Below are 22,438 nucleotides of genomic sequence, written 5' to 3' on the forward strand. Positions count from 1 at the left end.
CGGCGACCTCGTGCAGGAAGCCCGCTCCCCCAGCGCACGCCTCCCGCGAACGAGCCCGCGCACCTGCACAGGCGACGGCCCAGGTTCAGCGGCTTTGTCTCAACGCGACAAAGACCCGCCCTGCAGCTCTCCGGGGCTCCGAGGGACGCAGCGCCCCGGGGACCCCCGCCGCCTTCGGAGCCGCGCCCCCCCGCCCCCTCCCACGGGTCCCGGCCCCAGTCCCAGCGCCCCCCAAGCACCGCCCCCCACGGGACCCCGCCCATCACCCCCCGCCCCCGCCCCGGCCCACGAGACCCCGGCCCCAGTTCCAGCCCCACCCCCCGCCCCACCCCCTAAGAGACCCCGCCCCGCGTGCTAGCGCCCTCCCGCCCCCCAACCCCAACACCACCAGGCCCCGCCCCCCGTCCCACCATCACCACCACCTCCACCCCCAACTCCAGCCCCCAGCCCTGCCCCCCGGGTCCCCACCACCTGCCCACCAGGGCCCCCACCCTGCTAGCCCCGCCCCCCGCCCTCGGGGCCCCGCTTTAAGCGCCGCCCCCTCCGCCCCCCCGCTCCCGCCCCCTTTAAGCGCCCTGCCCCCGCTCCCCGAAGCCCCACCGCCCCGCCCCCTTTAAGCGCCCAGCCCCCGTCTCCCCAGGCCCCCTTTAAGCGCCTCGCCCCGCCCCCTGCCCCCCGCCTCCTGCCCCGCGCGGCCCCCGCCCCCCGGATGCGGGGCCGGGCGGGGTCCCGGGGCCAATGGCGGCCGCGCTCCTCCCGCGCCGGCGGCGGCTCCTCCCGCGGGGAGAACTGTCAGCGCGCGGCGGCGGCGGCGGGCCAGCCCCGTCATATGACCGGCCGGCGGCCCCGGCGCCGAGCACAGCTGCCCGCGCCGCGATGGCCCCGCCGCCGCCCCCGGCCGCGCGGTGAGCCGGGCCGAGGCCGCGGAGCCGCAGCCGAGCCGCAGCGCCATGGCCCCGACCCTGCTGCAGAGGCTCTTCAACAGGAAGGGCGGCGGCGGCTCCGCGGCAGCGGCGGCGGCGGCGGCGGCCCCGGGCCGGGCGACCCGGGAGGGGCCGGCCTTCAGGTGAGGGGCCGCGGGACGGAGGGGCTCGGAGCGGGAAGGGACGAGGGGAGGGGACCGCCGGCACGCCGCCGCCGCTGCCCCGGCACCGTGGGCCCCGGTCAGGCGCCGCGCGGCGCCCCGCCCCCGCTTGGAGGTGCCGGGCCTCCGGGGGTGCCCGCCGCGGGCCCGGGGGTCGCAGGTCGCGGGGGGCCTGGGGCGCCACTGCAGCCTATTGTGTGGGAGACTACGCGGCGCGAGGCGGCACCGCCTCCTCCCTCGCCGTGGGACCGGCTCTCGGACGCGTGCCTGGCAGCGAGTCGCTTCCCCGCCGCGGGGCGCCGGCTGCGCGGGGCGTGTGCGGAGCCCGAGATGCCCGTGCAGCGAAGCTGGTGCGTGTGCGCACGGACCGACCCCCGGTACGCGCCTCCGGAGAAGCGCCGCGCGCGCGGGCGGCGCGCTGGCATCCTGGGTGCCTTCGGTTGCTTTCTCCCGGTTGCTCGCCCGGCAGCCTGGGGCGCCGGGTGTGATCCGATCCCCGTTTCACGGCCAAGGGAACGTGAAGTCGCAGAGAGCGCGACCCGCAGATGGGGGCGTCAGACCCTGCATTTGACCTGCGCGCTTGGAGCGCACAGTCCAGCCTGAACGCTGTAGGCCCATCCGCCCTCCCGGGCTAACTTTTACACGGGGCCTTAAAACGGCCTGTATTGCCTTTCAGCACGCTTGTGTTGAGAAGTTCATTTACTTCCCTGTAACAGTTTTTTCCCATCAGGTGTTTTACTGAGCATCTACTTCCAACTCGGACACACTGCTGGGTGCTTTTTGGCTAAAATGTCTTGCAGAAGGAGTTTATAATTGAAGTGTAGACCCAGGGCACTTAACCTTTCAAAAATTTCAAGCGAAACTTTGACTGCATTTTGGGCCAAGTTTTGTGTTCTAGATTTTGCTCCGCTTAAATCCCATTCGCTGAAAGCGCCCAAAGTCCCTCACGGCAGTTACGTGAACGTTACCAGTCTTTGGTGACCGTGGGGTGTGTGTGGGTGTGTGTTGTTGTTTGGAAGGTAGGTTGTGAAGACTTGACACGCCTTCGTTAAATTCCCGTGTGTTCTGTCGGTGAACTGAATCGTTACAGTTCAAGCAGGGAATTCTGCTCCTTTCACTGCTTTGGGTACTAGTGATGCTGTGTTGCTTCTCAGAACTCGGTAGAATTACTTCTGGCCCAGGGTGTGTAATTTCTCCTCTTCCCTCCCGGTAACCCAGACTCGGTGGAGGGCACAGAGCCTGGGGAGGACAGAGCATGTGTTCCAGGTGTCTTTGCTTGGGCAGCCCTTGTCAAGGACACAAGAGCCCTCTGAATGCACGGTCGTGGTTTCCTGTGCTCTACGGCTCACTTGCCCACCGTCGTTTCCTCCATCTACAACTGTAAGGGAGTGTCTTTGAACAAAAAAGCTGTGGCTATATTTAGGGCCTGGCCATATTAGGGAAACTGATTCTAACTTTCTGGGAACATTCTCAGTGTAGTGTTCTGACTTCCTGTTGGTGTCTAGTGAAGAACACAAAATCGGGCCAGGGAATGGTTTTGGAGGTTTGTTTTTGTTGACCTCATTAGGATTTTCTGCAAGTTTGGGAGGTAAATGCCCAGGAGAAAACTGGAGGTCTCAGGGCCCTTCAGCAGCGTCCCTGCTAAGGGCTCCCCTTGGAAAAAGAAAGGCAGTAAAGACTCAGGAAGATGAGGGCCAAATCAACCACGACACACCCCGTCGACCAGGGGCACCCAGGCGAGTCTTTCTCCCAGCTCTCCTCACCTGGCTGAACTCTCAGGTGCTGTGCAGCCTTCCTGGGAGAGCCTCCTGGAAAATTTCCCTCTCTCGCCCTACAGAATGATGACCTCGCGCTTCACTTCTGTCCAGATTTAACCAAATAGGAGCTGGCACGTGCTTTGGCGGGAAAGGGGTGCCTCAGACAGGCAATGAGCTGCCCTTGGGGGCCCACTTTGTAGTTGAATAGATTTTCAGAAGTTAAGGTGCAACCCTTAGGTTGAGCCTCTAGCACGCCTAACGCGAATTTGTATTCTTTTAAACTGTGTCTGTGAAGTTTGTCCTCTTTTCCCCCCTTTGGCCACGCCGCATGGCACGTGGGATCTTAGTTCCCTGACCAGGGATGGAACCTGTGGAAATGCGGAGTCTTAACCACTGCACCGCCTGGGAAGTCCCTGATTTTGTATACTTTAGTGCCTTTAAACACAGGCAGTACCTTGTAGATCTCGAGGAGGAAAGGAAGATTCAGGCTGGCTTTTGGGCGGTTTTGTAGCATAGATCGCCGTACATGTTGGGGAAAAGCCTAAGTAAAAATAAGATCCAGTTTGTATATACATCTTTTTGTTTTAGAGCTCTTCTCCCTTTTTCCTCTCAGTGATGGACTTCCACTAGTCATCTTAAGCCCTTCCGCCCTTCTCTGCGGCCCACCCTGTGCCCGGCCCTGTCGCCTCCCCAGCTTCCCCACCGTCCTCTGGCCCCTCCGGCTCGCACTCACTGGCCTTGCTTAGAGAGGCACTCGGAGGCCTGCCGTAAGTAGCTCACTTCACAGGTCATGTTCCGAGCTTCGCGCTTCCCAGCGTCCCACCTGCAAAGAGCCGTCACAGTCGGGATTCCTCCTTAAGTGTATTTTTTCAGCATCTCGCCAAGAAGCCCTTTTCATAGCTTTGAGGGAAGAGCTTGCTAGGAAAACAGAAAAAAAATCAGAAGCGATTGAATTTACAAATTTGGGAGAAGGAGTTATTATGGTATTTGTGAAGTGTAAGCTCTGAAGTTATAAAGTTGCATCGTGGTCTTGGAATTTGAGAGAATTCTCTATTTGCTGGTCTTTACGGTGCTTTCACTTTTAGCTAATTGATATATACATACACATACACACACACATATATGTGTGTGTGTGATATAACTCTTTTTTTCCAGAAGGATAAATGAGAACAAAATGAGGTTATTGTGTCTGGCGGCTCAAACAAGTAGAATTGGGTCCTTGGTTCCCTTGCATCTCAGGGCAGCTTGTTCATTTAGGAACTTTTAAAAGCCAAGGTGTGCCCGCTGACTTGTTGGACTGCATGTCTGGTTTAAGTTTGAAGTTTTATCTTAAGGGTTTTTTTTTAACGTCTCTGGTGAATTAGTGGACCAGTTTCCACCTCAAGTGTGTGTGTGCAAGAGGGAGGCGGAAGAGGTCACCGGTTAGGCAGTGGCTTATTTGGGACCAGTTAGACGCAGCGAGTAAGCATGCGTGTTGCTTGGGGTGTGAGGAGTAAAGGAGAGCATCTCAGCCACTTGGTAGGTGGCTGTGTAAATGCTGGGAAGGAGAGACCCCACCCCTGCGCCTCTCCAGTCCTGAATATCTGAGGCCACATGGCCTAGTTAGTGCGAATCCACATGGTTCTGTTAGAACAACGTTGAGTCACCCGTTCCAGGGTTAGTATATTATGTAAGTATATGATTTAATCCACTTACCATTGCCACCCGGTGGCGTCCGATGCTCACACCTCCTGGGCGTGTGGCTTCGCGCCTCACCCGTACAGACCAAGGCAGAGCAGTCTGAGGACAGCGGGTCCTAGGCCGAGATGCACGAACAGCAAGAACACACTGGGAGCTATGACGGGGGCGCAGCTCCGGCGCGGGTGCGCGCTCAGCCCTGCGTTAAGTACCGCGTGGAGGAGGAGGCACCGCGCTCACCCTTCTGCTGTGACCCAGGATTTACTCTCCGCCCAGAGCAGGGCTCCCCCTCCCGCCAGCCTCCACTGCCGGCTCCCACGGCGCTGGCGCTTCCAATGAGGTCGTCCTGGGGTCGGGGGGATATTCTGGAAGAAACACAGATTAGCCCCACTGTGCTCACGTCTTTACTGACTGTGACATAAGACACGTGACACAGAAATCACAGGTTTGATTTCTTTTTTTGGCGTTGCTGTGGGGATATGTGGTGAGAGCCTTTTTATTTAGTTGCAATACACGTGATAACCCAAAAGGTGGTCTCAATTGAATCTGGATTCGTGCCTGAGTTTTCCTTCCCTAGACAGTGAGAACATGAGGAAAGGGATCATGGCTTACTATCTTCTTCTTTTAATTTAATTTTTATTTTACACGGGACTACAGTTGATTTACAATGTTGTGTTAGTTTCGGGTGTACAGCACAGTGACTCAGTTATCCATCTGTACACACATCTTCTTTTTCATATTCTTTTCCATTATATGTTATTTCAGGATACGGAATATAGTTCCCCGTGCTGTGCAGAAGGCCCCTGTTGCTTTCTTTTTACTACTTCCGAAGTCTTCCTGGAGGCTTCCTTGCGCGCTGCTCTGGGTCCGTGAGCGCCCCGCCCCCCGAATCACATCTCCTGGTCCTGACCCGTGCCCTGGGTCCCGGCGGGTATTAGGGGTTTGGGGCCAGTCCGGCTCACGTCGTGGGTTCTTTCCATTGCGGAGGCTGTCGATTTCGTCCTGTCTCGTGCACCATGTTGACATGGGACCCACATGTCTCTCCATTTCTCTGGGCCTCAGTTTTGGCATTTGTAACACGCCCGTCCTGTGTAATAAGGTTGTGGTGAGGAGTAATATATTTGAAAATCTTGTGAAAAGAATAAAATGCAGTACAGAACGATTTTAAGTATTACAGAGAGCCTCTTCAGTCATGGAATTCAGTACCATTCATATTGAGGCTTTACGGAAATTGAACTGTTTTCTCTTTCTGTAGATGGGAGACTTGAGACAGAACAGAAGCCACATGATTTTCCTTTTTTTTTTTTCCCGCCTTGATGGTGTCGGCAATGAAACGCTGAGTCTTCATAGGAGCGTTAAGACCGGTCACTGAGACCCGGGTGGCGGGGCCTGGACTTTCAGGAATGGTTTTAGGAGTACGGTGTATTTTTCAGAATTATTTGCAAGTTTTTCTTACCAAGAATAAAATCTTATTTAAGCAGCAGGGGGAAATGTGTTAAGTGAAGTGACACAGCTGCACAATGGCTGATACTCTGCAGCCACCAAATCTTTATTTTATGGCTGTTTATATATATATATATATAGATATATGTCACACATACATGTTTATTTATGTATGTGCACGTGGAAAGGTGTTCTCTAGAAAAAGTAAAAACAAGAGGTAAACTTGTGAATGGTGTTGGAGATGGGCGTGTGGGGTTGATTTTGTGTGTGTGTGTGTGTGTGTGTGTGTGTGTGTGTGTTAGAAGGTGAGCGGCCCTGCACACCAGCGTTTTAACAGGGGTGGTCAACCGGCGGGTGACGCTTTCATTCGACTCTTCTGTGTTTTATATTTTGTTGGTATTTTGGATTTTGCTATTCATGCTGCCTCTGTGATTTAAGTTATTTTCAATGTTAAGTAGTCTTTGGAGTATTTTGCATCGTGAGGGAGGGACTGGGTGTAACGCTCTCTGGCGGAGAGACCTGATTTGAGTAACAACTCTCTAGAGACTTCCTCCTCTTTGTAAAAATAAGTGGTGGTCCCTGTTGCGGAGAGCAGTATGCCGTGAACTTCAATGTCCTTAACACCGAAGTCCGTGACGACCCTCGGGAGGCCAGTGGAAGCGGGGAGGCTGGCGAGCGAAGGCGGTGTCTGTGTGCACAGCCCTCCTCCAGCCTCAGGCAGCCTGGTCTCCAGCAGGGCTCAGGAGCTGCCCCCAGCTCTCCAGTCGGTGGTCGCGAGAGACCTAGGTAAGATTGATTTCAAATATACAGAAAAAGGTGACGCGACCTTTGAGATTTGTGGTTCCTTGGGTAGGTCGAGGGGCTTGGACTGGATGCTCTGACAGCTGAGACAGGCATTTTAATTTCCGGTTCTGAAATCCGAGTCAGTCATGTTACACGCTGTCATTTGACTGAGTAGGTGGTCTTGAGAGCTGGGCCGGGCCCGTGGTCTTTTAACGCACAGAGTGTAGACGCGGAGAGGGCGCTGGTTTCTGTCGCTGTGGCTTTGGTTGTGTTTCGCATGGGCTGCCTGTGAGCTCAGCCTAAGGAAGCCCCTGCAGTTGTGTTTCCTCGGCCAAGGAGGGTGTCAAAGGTCGTCGTTGCCACCGTGAGTGAGATGCTCTGGCTGCCAGTGTGAGATCGTGGGGGCGAGTCTGATTTGGGAACTGGTGCCGTGCTGATTTCCCCAGCCACTGTTTTTCCTGGTGTTTCATCGCGGGCCTGAATGGTTAGGCCCTCAGGGTGAGATCGTGTCCTTGGCTGTAAAAGTCAGTCTTTCCCTTTGCGGGTAAGAGTGCTGAAATATTTAGTGAGTTCCTACTTACCAAGCGCTCTTTTTATCTCTGCTCTGTGAGAAATGAGTACTCTGGAGAGGAGGAAAAACAGGATGGACTTTTCCAGCTTACTGGGCATGGAATGGTGATTTCCCTCAACCCCACCCTGTCTGTAAGCGAACGTCCATGACTCACTGCCCAAGCCACACAGGCGCTCTTGTGAGGCGCGCTTGGTGGGAGGCCGGTGCGGGGGCCGGGTGGGGGGACGGAAGCCGGTGGGCTGCCGACCCTCTGTGTTCAGCCAGAAGCTGTCCAGCCGCCTCCGTGATGGGCTTCGGGAAAGGACAGTGTGCTTTCTCACACATCACATACATACTTTTTTCTTACTGCACACTTTCTGTTTGTGCCCAAAGAGTATAATCTATTAAGCGCAATAAATGCAGCCATTAAATTCAGCCATTAATACTCAAATGTTGTGGGTGTGTGTTGTATGGCAGGTGCTTTCTGTTACATAAGATTTTAGTATTAGCTCGAGTCTGAGTCCCCGGCTATCATGTTCCTCTCTCTTTAACCATGTGCTTCTCATTCATATGTACATTTGGAACATTTTTCTTGTTGTTTGTCTCTGAATCTTGCTTACTTTATACATCGTGCTCTAGAATTTGTGTAGTGTTATAAAGAGATATGTGTCTGCTTTACGAAGATGATTTTATCACCACGCCTGAGACCTTTTAATCGTAAATAAGAGCATTTCTGTGTTTGCAGTAATACATCTTTAAATCAGTGACCACTGGTGTCTGATTATTCACAGATGTCTACTTGAAAATGACCACCAGTTCATGCAGGGCGGTCACTGGAGCAGTAGAAATTCATCCCTCAAAGGCGACAGGGGTGGCTGGGAAACTTGCATATCTGATGGGGACGTCACTCTAGTTTCCAGTGAGGATAATGTTGGACGTTAATAATGTAATCACGCAGCATGTGTGCACCACCTAAATGCACTGTGTGTTTATGATAGAGGAATTTTTCTAGGAAAATTGATAGTCTGTTTATTTGAGTATACCCTAGGTGACATTGTGTAATGGATATCAGTAGACATGAAACATGTCCCTGAATTTACCTGACAATTTAACACAACCTAAGAAAGGTACTAACTTTAGAAGTATCTGGTTTTCCTTGATTTAAGTATACTTGAGACCCTGTCATGTGAAAGGCCGCATTGCCAATATTGACTTGTCACTCATTGTTCAATTTTATTTATTTGTGGCTTACTCTGACAAAAAGGAGTGTGTGTTTTTAAACATTTTATCCATGAAACTTTTCACAGAACACATTATCATTTATTCTGATGGTTTAACAAACAGAAAACTAGCCTTTGCTTACAAGTACACACATACCAGTTAAATGGAATTGAGTGGAATTTCGCATTTCATTGGTAAATTCTGCTCACTAAACTTTTCGTTCAGCTGTCATGGCAACTCTGTTCCTTCACAAGTTGGAGACAAGTTAGACGTTAACCTGCTTGTTCCTCCAGAGATGAAACAGGTGTTGATTTAGGATGTGTTAGGAAGAAGCAGTAGTCTAATATGTTCTGCCTTTAACACCTTATAAATACTTCAGATTGCCAACTGTGGTTCCCTGGTGTACCCAGAAAATGGGACATTTTCTTTTTTCTAATCTACAGTTGAAACCTTTGGGGTGATGGGGAACAAATGTAGTGTATTTGATTGCATTTAGCTCTTAATTAACTATTCTCATTTACTCAAGTTCTCTTATAAAACATGATTGAGAAATAGTAACAAGAATATCATTTCAATTTGCTGCTTTAAGCATACATTTGAGTAACTGAATGAAACAAGAAAATGTCCATGTTATGGTTAGATATGGAATTCTTCTAATCCTAGCCCTCTTGTCGTGGCTGTAGTGCTTAGTGCAGGGCTTGGCAGGAGGTTGCACGAAATAAATACTTGTTTGATAAATGAATGAATGAATGAATACGTTTAAGAGTTTTGCAAACAGATGATCCTTAAAGATTCTCTGGTATTCCAGAATCTGACCTCTCGTTATATTATTCTTTTTCTTGATGTTTCTGGCATGCATATTGTCATTTTTCAAAGGAATCTTGTTATAGACAACAGTTTCCTTCTTTCCATTAATATGAATGAATCGGTTTTTTGGTATCAAAATCATAAGGTAAATACTCTAAAGGGACCTGCCCTCTCCTCAAAATAAAAAAAAAAAAACGAAAAAAGACACTTAAGTAATATATCTGAGACTCAGTTATAAACTCCCACAGCTGTTGAAAGCAACGTATAGAAAAAGTATTTTATTTACATAATCTCTGCAAACCTCTGAAATTACCAGCTGTGTGTTGATAACTGTAAAACTGCGTTCTATACCTTTTAGATTCCTTGAATTTTTGTGTGGCTTGTTGAACTGAAATACATGATGGAATGAAATTAGCTAAGCGGTTGTTTCAAATAGAAGATGCAGCTCACTTAGTTCTGAAAACGATGTTGGTACTGTGAATCCCGCAGAGACGGCGTTTGCATGCTACCTGAAGTAAGCGCTTTAGAAAAAGGATGGAATTGTCGCTGCTTTGCAGCTGAGAAACTCCCGTAAAAATGGGTTTGTAAATCTGACATGTTCTTTAGGAAGAGATGGCCCAGACCACGTGTCATCGGTGATGGCCTCGGAGGCGAGGAGGGGAGCCACGGGCAAACATCTCCCCGGCGTATCGGGCGGTGACTGTTTGCTTTAGGTTGGCACATTGAGTAAGGGAGTTGCCAGGGCCACAGCAGTGAGCAAAAGGCCAAGAAGGGCACTTGGTCCCTTCCGCGCCTGCAGGGCTCCGTGGAGACCCAGAGAGTACGGGCACTGGCCAGTGCCACGTGGTCTTGAGAAACAGCTCACAAATTAAGTTATAATTTTGTTCAAGGTTATTAACTTTTCAGTGCACCTGATTAAAAATCAAACAGTATGGGCTTCCCTGGTGGCACAGTGGTTGAGAGTCCGCCTGCTGATGCAGGGAACACGGGTTCGTGCCCCGGTCTGGGAGGATCCCACGTGCCGCGGAGCGGCTGGGCCCGTGAGCCATGGCCGCTGAGCCTGCGCGTCCGGAGCCTGTGCTCCGCAGCGGGAGAGTGTGTATATATTTCCATCTATCCCAGATCACAGGTTCTTTCAGCAGTGCCAAGGTGCGATGAAACAGGTACCAAGCAGGTACCAAACAGGTAACATTTCCATGGAGATCCCTCCCACTCCAATACCTCCCTAGAAAAAGTTTGTGGTTGATGTATCAGCCACATTATGTGGTAAAATTAAACCATATTCACTAAGGTTCCACTAATTAGTAACTCAGTCTGTGCTAAGGTCGATTATACCATGAAAATGCTAAGCAAATTAGTACTGCAGTTGATTCTGTACGTGGGCATATTTACCCTACTTAAGAATTTAAGAACCCTAGTACATTCGGTTGAACGTAAATTACAAATGAACAATTTCTTAATTCACTAAATCAATTCCATCAGGATAAAAAAGCATTTTTCAAAGTATTACTGTTACTCTCTGTGCTTAGAGGTGACGAGTTGCCTGTACTTAAATACTCTAGAATGTAAGCACTTCAGAAATTTAAACTACCCTTCCCAGTAAACTTGGATCTTTGCATTTGTTTTTCACAAATTCGTTCTTTTTCTAGAACGATGCCTCAGATACAAATACCTTTAAAAGGTGTGTTTTTTGTTTTTTCCACACACAAGGGAAATGCAGTGTAACCCCAGTATTTAGAGAGGCAGCCATGGTAAATGTCATGAACTGAACTGTGTTCCCCCCAAATCCATATGATGAAGCCCTAACCCCACCGTGATGGCATCTGAAGATGCGGTCTTCAGGGGGTAATGAGAGTGACATGAGGTCATGAGGGTGGAGCCTTGGTCCAGTGGGACAGGTGTCCTTGTCGGTGAGGGAGAGACACCAGAGCTTTCTCTTTGCTCACTCGCTCTCTCTCTCTCTCGCCCGCCCCCATGCCCACTCCCAGCCTGCATCCCCAGAGAGGCGAGCCCGGGAGAGGGCACAGCAAGAAGACAGCCCTCCCCAGAAACCCAGTCAGCCGGGCCCTTGATCGTAAGCCTTCAGCCTCCAGAACTATAAGAAAACAAATCCCTGTTGTTTAAGCCGCTCAGGCCATGTTATCTTGGTGTGGCAGCCTGAGCTGACTAATACAGCGAGTTTCTTAAACCCAGCAAAGTCAAGCCACAGTAAGTTTCAAAAGCACGTGAAAAAAATAAGATATTCGAACGGAACAGAGCCGAAATACAGTTACTACCCAAACCCTCACTTTTTCCGATCGCAAATGACCTATGATGCATATACAGTTAGCTTCTTCCGCCGTCTAAGGTTAGAAACCGGGGGCCGTGAGGGAGCAGAAGCTGGCGAGGAGGTCAGCGCTGTGGATGCCGGCCGGGAGCCGAGGTCGTGAGAGGCAGCACGGCAGCCCCGGCCCCGCCGCGCGCCCTCCCCTGCGGTGCTACTTAGTCCCCGACGCCACTGCACAGGAGGGGTTACCAAGCTTCCTCATACGGCTACACTGCTACACCACAGTTCATCTGAAAGAAAGTGACGTGCACCTCCGATCCCAGGAACTATTGCTACAGTCAGACCTACCGCTAGAGAAAGCAGTATCGAGGTGTGCGCCTCGCGTCGATTCGCCAGGTGTTTAGGAGACACGCTCCCCGACACGTGCTAAGCACGCGCGTCACTGAGAAAGGACGGAGGTTTTTCTGATGGCGATGAGATGCCAGGTGTCAGTCAAACGACGTCAGAGCCTTAAACCTCCAGCCCTGTGAACTCCAAACTACTTCCTTGGCGACAACTCTTTGGATCACAGACCCGCACCCCAAACTCTACTCGTGCCGGAACCGAGCTCCTGATCACCAGCTTCTCAATCAACCCGAGCTTCCCCAGGTCCTCTTCTCCAGGAACCATCACCCCTCCCTCCAGGAGCTCTGAAGTCAGCTGCGCGTCCCTCTCTCTCGCTCCGAATCCAGCAGCCCTCGTCTGCTCGGCTGTCCTCGTCCACCCCGGCCGCAAGGGCGCTTCTGTCCGCTGCCCGCCGCCCGCGGCCCTTGGCGCGAGCCCGCCCGGCGCCCCCGCGCCCCTCCCTGCCCTCCGCGGGCCTCCGCCGCCGAGCCGGGCCGACCGCACCGCGCCTCTAGCCAGCGCCCTCCCGCAGCCCCGGCGAGCTCAGAGCGAGCCCCGCGTTCCCGCACCCGCCGGCCTCCTCGCCAGCCTGACGTCGGCACTTGCGCGTGTCGCCACCTCTCGGCTCCGGCCCCGACGTCTCCACCCTCGCCCGCGAGGCGCCCCCTAGACAGTCTCGGACGTCGCCCCGCTCTTCCCCACGAGGCCGGCTCCGTCCTGTCGCCCGGGCGCTCCTCTTCAAACAGCGCTTCGTCAGCGGCGAAGCCTTCCACACGTGGCCGCACCCACCCTAATCTTTCTCTGTGGCACGGAGCGACGCCGGAGCCCCTGTACAGTCTGCGGTCTGCGGGCCTCCCCTCGCTGGCGCTCGAGCTCCGTGTACCGAGCGGAAAGGCTCTGCTGTTCCAGCAGCATCCTCGACGCCTGAGACAGCGAGTGGTACACAGCAGAGCCCTGCCAGACACGTGCTGACTTAATTCATGTCTCTTACGAGGACTCCTGGGCGTCGTGGGTGTGCACTGGTATCTGCTAAGGTAAAAATACTTCCGCAGTGGGTTCGCTGTGAAAGGAAACAACTAAAATTTTAAAAAACCTGCCTCAACGCGAAAGGTTCCCGGGCCAGCCCTCCTGACCTTTCCAGGCTTTCTGTGTTGCCACATCCTGGTGTTGCAAAGGGCCTTTCCCTAAGTTTGTCAGAAAAGTCACATCACACGGGGAGCATTTCAGCAGTAAGAACACATTTTTCTGACAACATATCTGCAAAACTATAGTGGAATCTGGGGAAAATACAATCTTCTCACTCTTTTTAGAACATATCCATTTGTTATATAGATGGGGAAACTACAGGCCTCTAACGTTATATACACTAAATCAGCATTTAAAAATATACAGATGTGCATTTAGCCAAAACATTAAAACAAGAAATGATTCTGCTACAAATAAGAATCATTTTGGAGAACTTTGCAAAGGTACAGAGTGGCATTCAGTCCGATCAAGAACTCGTATCCAGAATATATACAGAAGTCTCACAACTCCAGGAAAAACAGCTAATTTTTCAAAATGATAAATGCAATATGGTATCCTAGATCGGATCCTGAACAGAAAAACGACATTAGTGGAAAAACTGGTAAAGTGCGAAATAAGGTCCATAGTTTAGTGAACAGTGTTTTTCCAGTATTAATTTCTTAGTTTTGACAAATATGGTTCTAAAAGGTGTGAACAGTAGAACCTGAGTGACAGGTATACAGGGACTCTGCTATTTCGGTAACTTTTGTGTAAACCACCAGGGCTTCCCTGGTGGCGCAGTGGTTGAGAGTCCGCCTGCCGATGCAGGGGACGCGGGTTCGAGCCCCGGTCCGGGAGGATCCCACGTGCCGCGGAGCGGCTGGGCCCGTGAGCCGTGGCCGCTGCGCCTGCGCGTCCGGAGCCTGTGCTCCGCAACGGGAGAGGCCACAACAGTGAGAGGCCCGCGTACCGCAAAAAAAAAAAAATCAAACAGTATAAAATGATATACATTGAAATATAAGCCTCTCATTTCACACCCCTAATCTCTCTTCCCAAGGGCCACCCTTTATTATACCAGTTTCTTTTAGTGTATCCTTCCAGAAATATGCGATGCACATACAGGTGAAAACATTCTCTTTCATTCACAGCAACGGTCGTTGCTGCACACACCGTCCAGCGTGTTGCTGACAGTTGTCCGGCTTCCACTGCGAGGATGTGCCTGGGAGACTAACTCAGCGGCCGTCAGGTCTGGCTGGACATTGCAGGGACGCAGCAAGGTTTCAATGCCCAGACCACTCTCTGAGATCCTGATCTCATTGATCCTTCTTCCCAGCCGCCTCCCTTCAGACCAGGCGGCGCTGGACTTGCTCTCACAGCCGATGACTGCGTGCTGCTCAGAGCACTGCATCGAGGATGGAGTTTTACAGCCTGGACCATAAAAGTCGGTATTGTGTGTAACACGGCGGTGGCCACGTGCGTTGCCCTGCGCTTGCCGTGACTGCTAGCATTTCAGTAGCTGTTTAACAGGAAGGTTCTTTTCAGAATTACGTCAAAATGAGCACCTGATTGTTGTGGTGCCATCAGCAGACCGTAGCAGGTGGCATCCTGGGGGTGACGGTCTTGCTGTCCATCGTACGTTAGGCCCGAGCTCTCTGCCTGCGTTTCAGAAACCTTTGTGCGCAGGGCCCTGGGCTTCCAGGGCCCCAGAGACATCGTTGGGGGATGGAGGCACAGTTATCCTCGAGGATAAAATAACAGGATCGGTGCTGTCCTTCAAAACAAATCCCAAAGTATTATTCAACTGTCACTCATCACTCCTCTGCTCAGAAGACTCACCTTTCCTTCCCATCCTAGAAATATTTGGGGTGCAGGACTTTGACCACTTCTGCTCTGGGCATTGGGGCAGGCAGGCTTCACAGTTCTTTTTTTTGCCAGCTCACAGTCTCAGTGAGGGTCCTTCCTCACCAGCAGGTTAACTCCCTGTGGCCCTTTGGGGGGCAGAGGAGGAGGTCTTTGACCTACACTGGTTAGGCTCTGAGATCCTCACGGCTGGAATCCGCCCTCTGCTCTGAGCCCGGTGCGGTCCCGCGTCCCAGGATTTCAGGCTGAGACCGGGCGTCAAGGCTCAGCAAGTAGTTCTGGGTTTGTCTGTCCTCCACTGCGCTCTCTGCAGGTAGTTTCCCCAGGGGACCTAAATGGTGTGCATGGAGGACTGTGCATCAGGCGCGTTTCAGAGGAAGAAGGGACAGGAAGTGAGAGGGACAGGGTAAAGAAGAGTTAAAAAAAAAGAGTAAAGAATTCTCAAAAAGGAGCAATATAATATATAAAATAACTTGCAGGGTTTGAGCCAGAGTAACCTGGGCGAACAGTAGCATAGTTAATGCAAGTAGGGCAGTTATAAGCAGAAATGACTTCAAAAAAGGAACGCGTACGTTTGTTTCTGCGCGTGAATTTGAGGTGCAGCTGGACACCCCAATAATGACGTTCAGTGGACAGTTTAGGCCAGTGTTTGCCAGAGGGCCTAGGAAATCCACATCTCGCTCTTAAGATTGTTCTTCTTCTTTCTGTTTTTCTTTTTTTTGTAATTAAAAAAAATTGAGGGACTTCCCTGGCAGTCCAGTGGGTAAGACTTTGCACTTCCAATGCATGGGGCGCGGGTTCGATCCCTGGTCAGGGAACTAAGATCCCGCAAGCCCCGCGGCCAAAAAATAAAAAAGAATAAAAAAGATAAAATTGTGGGAAAAAATTGAAGTATAATTGGTATATGACATTATATTGGTTTCAGGTGTACAACCTGATTCTCTATTTATATATATTGTGAAACAATCACAGTAAGTCTAGTTAACATCTGTCACCTCACGTAGTTATAAAAACTTTCTTGTCACGAGAACTTTTAAGACCTGTTTTCTAAGCAACTTTCAAAGATGCAATACAATGTTAACTGTAGTCACCGTGCTGTACATTACAAGACTTTTCTTTTTCTGTTCCCTCCCTCAGAGTTACTTTTGTCCAAATTCTGTTTGCTCTTCCCGACACAGTTCAGATGCCCCCCAACTGTCTTGAGCCCTGAGAGGGCTCAGCCTGCCAGCTCCTGCGCTTATTGTCTCTTTGTTTTGTCTTTATGGCACCGACAGCATTCTACCAGCTGGTATCCTAATTATCCAAACACAACCAGATTATACAGTAAGTGCAGGGGACACAATGTATCAATGTACGTCCCTGTAGTGCACTGCATAGCCCTGGGAACACTGATTGCAGCTCAGTCATGTTTAAATATATTTATTTGAGCCTGTTTTTTTTTTCTCAGCTAGTATCACTACTTAGAGGAATATAAATTTATTAGCCATTATATAAAGTTCCTTTTTGTGCATAAACTTACCTCTTTAAAGCTTTAAGGACGTCTCCCCACGCTTACATTGCAGAATTTAACCAGTAAGTTTGTTTATCCTGTCGTGCCTCTGACTGTGTTTACTGCCTTTTTCTTCTTTCTTTTCAGTTACAGGGTTACGTAATTTTTCTTCAACCTTAGAGACTCTTCTCTACAGATCGTTTTATCTTTTTCTATACTAGTTCCAGTTTAGATTTCTGAGGTTCACTGCCAAGAAACGTATGATGTATTCTCTTAAGAATATACTTTTTTGAGAGCTTGGGTTTGTCGTAAGAATAGCTTGAATGCCGTCATTCTCTAAACTGATCAGACCTTTGCTCAAACCAAAACTCATGTACCATTTACTTATCTGTTTGTTTGTTCAAAGAACCTGAAAGGGCTTACTGTGTGTTCCCCTTTAGTTGGGCATTTTCCTGCTGGAAATGTTGAGTGCCATAGATACACGTGGCCCTATCCCTGGCTAGCCTGTCCCTCAGATCAGCCATGAAAATGTTGAGTTCGCTCTTTACGCATCACTGAAAAGACCACTCTGTTTATACTTCTCCTTCCAGAGAAATGTTTGTTTATGCCTACTGCTGTTTTCTGGTCCTAATCCAGATCTCTGTCCAAGATAAATATTTTACTGGCTTCACACTGTTTCATCCTCGTAAAAACAAGTGACCAGGTACCTGTGGCTCGTAGAGTGAAAGTGTTAATAGCAGGTGAGTGTCGGATGAATAAAGGAACGCTTGTTTTGGATTCTCATGGCCACAGTTTAAAAATACAAGCCACCTAAGTTTACTAGCGCATGAATTATATACGCGTACAGCTTCAGGAACAGACGTCTGTTCCTCCCATTTGAATTTTGTGGATGTCAGCTTTGAGATGAGTGGGCCAACTAGGACTTGAGAGCATTTTTTTAAAAAAAATATTTATTTATTTTCCTTATTTTTTTTTTGGCTGCGTTGGGTCTTAGTTGCGGCACACGGGATCTTCGCTGAGGCATGGGGATCTTTCGTTGCAGCGCTCGGGCTTCTCTCTAGTTGTGTGCTGGTTTTCTCTTCGCTAGTTGTAGTGTGCCGGCTGCAGGGCACGTGGGCTCTAGTTGAGGTGCGTGAGCTCAGCAGTCGTGGCGCGCGGGCTTAGTTGCCCCGCGGCATGTGGGATCTTAGTTCCCGAACCAGGGGACGAACTGACATCCCCTGCATTAGAAGGCGGATTCTTAACCACTGAACACCAGGGAAGTCCCAAGAGCATTTATTTCACCCATAAATTGTGGCTGTCTTCACATAGTGGTGAGAGTTGACAGTGGTTTTTACTTCCCAGAGAACACAGCTTTGTTTGGGAAGAAGCTCCGATAGTCACCCTCGGCAGCCTTTATTCCTTGAGAGTCTTGCTCCATCTCCTAGAAAAGTAGTGACAAGTTCCCTGGTGTCAGCAGGGTTTTTTTAAAAATTTATTTTATTTATTCATTTTTGGCTGCGTTGGGTCTTCGTTGTGGCGCACGGGCTTCTCATCGTGGTGGCTTCTCTTGTTGTGGAGCACGGGCTCCAGGTGCGCGGGCTTCAGTAGTTGTGGCTCGTGGGCTCTAGAGTGCAGCCTCAGTAGTTGTGGCTCGTGGGATCTTCCCGGACCAGGGCTCAACCCATGTCCCCTGTATTGGCAGGCAGATTCTCAACCACTGCGCCACCAGGGAAGCCCCTGGTATTGTAGTTTTGATCTCTGGGGCTTTCCGTCTCCTTTTGACTTTTTGTGGTTTCCTCCTCATGATGCTATACCCTTAATTTGCCATGTTATCGACTCAGATGTGGTAACTTCTCAGTGGGGTGTGGACACAGGAGACACGAGGGGGAGAGATGATTTTCTTAGCACTGCTTCTCAAGGCCCAAAGGTTTCTTTTAATCCCCAAGTCTGTGATTTGACCTTTACATCTGACACAGGAGCACCTGTGGCTCCAGAAGCCTGGAGGTGGGGAGACCGTCAGGCATTGGTGCGTCTTGTACTTCGACGTTGCTGAGAAAGCCCTCCCCCACCCCCACCCCCCGAGTGCAGCTGGCCCGAGGTCCTCTCACTCGAATCATTTCTTTTCCTTGGCAAAGACAAAGACAAAGACACACTTATTTAGCCCTGGAGATGTGGTGATGGTTTCAGAGTAGAAACAAGCTGTGCTGGAGGTTTAGAGTGCTGCAGTTAGGAATCACATTGCCACGTAAACCAATTTCCCCCATGGGTTTCTTTTCTAAAAATTGGGGTGAGAGAGACGTGCGTATTGGTTACACGTGCTGCTGGGCGTTAAAGACCAGTGTTTCAGAGATAGCACATTGATGAGACGGACTTAACTGTAATAGTTCACATTACGTGGATTTTGTTTTCCAAAGTGGTTACATTTATTTCATACAGCAGGTCACGGGCCCCGTGACCAGGGTGCTGGGTGCCCGTGCAGGGAGGGCCAGGTTGGAAACACAGACCTCTGGGCTCCTGAATTACACTGTGGCCAGTTTTCATCCCTACAGATTTGGCCGGTTCCCTTTTTTTTTTTAAAATTTTTATTTTATAGTGGAGTATAGTTGATTTACAATGTTGTGTTAGTTTCAGGTGTACAGCAAAGTGATTCAGTTACACATATACGTGTGTCCATTCTTCTTCAGATTCTTTTCCCTTATAGGTTATTGCAAAATATTGAGCAGAATTCCTTGTGCTCTACAGCAGGTCCTTGTTGATTATCTATTTAACACATAGTAGTGTGTACATGTTAATCCCAAACTCTTAATTTATCTCTCCCCACCTTTCCCCTTTCGTAACCATAGTTTGTTTTCTATGTCTGTGAGGCTGTTTCTGTTTTGTAAATAAGTTCATTTGTATCACTTTTTTAGATTCCACATATAAGTGATATAGCATTTGTCTTTTTCTGATTTACTTCACTTTGTGTGATCATCTCTAGGTCCATCCATGTTGCTGTAAATGGCATTATTTCATTCTATTTTATGGCTGAGTAGTATTTCACTGTATATGTCTACCACATCTTCTTTATCCATTCCTCTGTTGATGGACATTTAGGTTGCTTCCACGACCTGGCTATTGTAAATAGTGCTGCAGTGAACATTGGGGTGCATGTGTCTTTTCAAATTATGGTTTTCTTTGGATACATAAGCCCAGGAGTGGGATTGCTGGATCATATGGTAGCTCTATTTTTAGTTGTTTAAGGAACCTCCATACTGTTCTCCACAGTGGCTGCACCAGTTTACACTCCACCTACAGTGCAAGAGGGTTCCCTTTTTTCCACACCCTCTCCGGCGTGTATTGTTTGTAGCAGTTCCCTTGTTTTGCACTTGTTAAAAATTGTTATGAATTTGTAACTAAAATGCATTTTATAGCTTTTAATCATCGTACATATGCATTCTTTTGTGCGTCATTGAACGTGAGGTCTGTGCTCTTGTCTGGTATTGAGGGGCTCAGTGCTGTGACCTGTGACCCTGAAGCGTCAGGCCTGGACTCCTCCGCGTAGTGGGCTGGTCTCGCTTCTCTGTGCTCTTCCCCCTCCTCCTTACCTGAGTCAGAGTGAACCTGTCTCGGTCCCTCCAGCACTTCTGGGTGTTCCCTTTGTAAAGCTCTCCTTGCCTGGGCCTGCCTCGTCCTCCTCCTCTATCCCACCGGCTCCTACCTAGTATGGGGCCGGAGCGGGCGTGGGCTCCACAACCAGACCTCGGCTTTGCAGTCCCGCTGCCATCACCGCCACGCAGCCGTGTGGTCCTGCGCGTGTTCCTGAGCCTCTCTGTGCTGGGCTGCTGCTTTCTCGTCGGTATAGCGGGAAGCATCGCGAGCGCTTGGTGGTGCGGCCATGAGGTTGACGTGGGGTTGCCCTTGCAGAGTGAGAGCAGCGCCTGGTCCCTGGTAAGTGCTCCGGGGCTGGGGCACCCACACCCCCGGGGACAGGATAGCCCCGGCTGCTCTGGGCTCATCGCTGCCCTCAGCACCCCATCCTGCTTGTCATCGTTGCCTGTGCCTGACTCTGCCACGGCCCCGCAGGGTCAGGGGTGACGTGCCGTGTCCGTGTGTTCATGGGGGGATACGGTGCACGACACGTATGTAGGCACATTTGAGTAAATGAATAAGCGACGGCCCTGTAAGCAGAATGCCTTCGACTCAGCTTGCCTTCCCTTCTGTGAAGAGCTTCTTAGCTTTCGTTGGGGGCTTTGGATGAGGAGAGACATGATAGAAAAGACCACCTCCTGGTTGGGCCTGGGGTTCTTTTGGGAGCTTCTGGGGTTGGGACTTTGCTGCTTTGGGCACTTCATCCCTGGGGAAGAGGTGGTGCATACGGACAGGCCCCTGGGAGAGGTGCCGTGTCCTCGGAGCCAAGGTTGAAGCGGGCTCCACTCACTGGGCTGGAGCAGGCTGGACTTGAGGGGAGCGCCAGGTCCGCGCTGGCCGTGTCTGGCATCCCCTCGTTTTGGTCACGGCCGCCCCACCCGGCTCTAAACACGTGTTCGGGGGGTTCTGTCGGCCGTCAGGCACGCTCTGGGCACCGTGTAGCCTGGAAGCCACTTGGCCCTAGTCAGGAATGAAGACAATGGAGAAGGAAAAGCCGATGCAAGAGGAGAAGAGTTTCTGGCCAGAAGTAACGAGAGAGAAGTGTTTTCTGCTCCAGGGTGGAGATGGGGCTTCGCCCTGGCAGCCACCCCGTGGTGGGGTGTTCTCGGTGAAAATACTGCCTTTCTTAGGGGCAAGGGGAGAGGAAGGGGCTCGCTGGGCCGCCGTGTTTCCTTTGTTCAAAGCCGTTGGAGGTTCTGCCTCCAACGAGTGATACCAGCGATCAGTTGCCAGTTGCCGTGAGATCTCTCGGATCTCGGGGGCGGTGGCGGAAAGCAAAGACTAGCTGCGGGCTGGGCTTTCAGGGCAGAGCCACCGGTAGGGCAGGGCCCCTTCGGAGTGCGTGCAGCCTTCCCCCACCTCCCCTGCCCTGGGCGAGTGACGGGCCACGCACGCCCACTGCTATGAGCACCGTCCGTGTGGCCCGCCGGGTGCGATCACGAGCGTGTGCGTGCGTGTGCGTGCGTGCGTGTGTTTGCGCACGCGCATGCGCGCCTGTCCCACCTCGTCTCCGCTGTGTGACTCTGGGTGGGTTGCTTTCTGCGTCTGCGTATCTGCAGGTGGAGATTGAACCCCTGCTGGTGAGACGGTGGGAGCGCGGTACCGTGCCAGGCCGGGTTAGCGCAGCGAGCGGTCCCCACGTGCGGTGCTGCCCCCCGCTGGGCGTGACCCTTGGCTGGGACTGGTGTCCCGGGAGGCGGACGCAGCCCCTCAGAGCCCCTGCCGGGAAGCTCATGAGGGGCGTTTAGGGGCCGCGAGCGCTGTCCCTCTGCCTTCCCGAGCCCCAGGCCGCCTTGTCACTGTCCTGCGTCTCTGTGTGTGTCTCTCACACCTCGCTGAGCTGCCCCAGAGCTCGAGGCACCGGACGCGCTCACGGCAGCCCAGCTCCTTTCAGGCCGCTTCTCTAAGCCGCGCCGCCTCCCACAGGTGCTCCCCAGCCCTGGGCTCTGAGAGTCTCTGGCACCCTGCCCGGCCCTCAGCCTCCAGAAGGCAGGACTGGGGTGGGTGAAAGAGAGAGACGGACGCAGCAGGCTCTTACCATGTGGGAGTGACTTTCACATAGTTGAGACGGTACAGATGCTGTTCTGTTACGGAGAGCAGCTAGTTCACGCGTTTTTAGAATAATGGGTATATCACAGGGGGGTTGGCAGGATGGCCAGTACTCTGACCACCTCTTACAATGATGCCTCTGGCGTGCATTCTGAGCTCTGAAAGTCATGGGTGAACTTACAGGACCCTGCACAGTAAATCATCATTCAGAAGCATCTGTTGAACGTCTTCCATATGCCAGGTACAGCGAACTGTTCGGATACAGGGGTGAGTGAGGCACATCACTGCCCTGAGCAGTTCAGTCCACGAAGGCTCATTCCATACGGTTCCGTTGTAACAGGTGTAAGAGGAGTTAACAGTGTGCCATGCGGCAGAGGCCGGGGGCCTTACAGAAGCGCCCAGTAAATGTCTCTTATGTGGCCAAGGTCTCTAAGCTTGGTAGACGCCTTCGTTT

At 51.4% G+C, this 22,438-nt stretch overlaps 1 protein-coding gene across 3 annotated transcripts in view; it reads left to right on the plus strand.

Annotated features, from left to right (window-relative positions):
• Positions 1-950: 950 nt before the first annotated feature.
• The window catches only part of FNIP2 (folliculin interacting protein 2), a 218,059-nt gene continuing 196,571 nt past the window's right edge, over positions 951-22,438 (plus strand). For 2 of the 3 annotated variants that reach the window (XM_067035451.1, XM_059066811.2), the window contains exon 1: positions 951-1,066. In XM_067035451.1, coding sequence (XP_066891552.1) covers positions 951-1,066 — 116 coding nt within the window. Of the gene's footprint in view, positions 1,067-1,198; positions 1,462-22,438 lie in introns of those variants that run through there. The other variant, XM_067035449.1, reaches the window with a different exon arrangement.

The sequence above is a fragment of the Kogia breviceps genome, chromosome 6 (genome assembly GCF_026419965.1).
Source record: "Kogia breviceps isolate mKogBre1 chromosome 6, mKogBre1 haplotype 1, whole genome shotgun sequence".
Lineage (NCBI taxonomy): Eukaryota > Metazoa > Chordata > Mammalia > Artiodactyla > Physeteridae > Kogia > Kogia breviceps.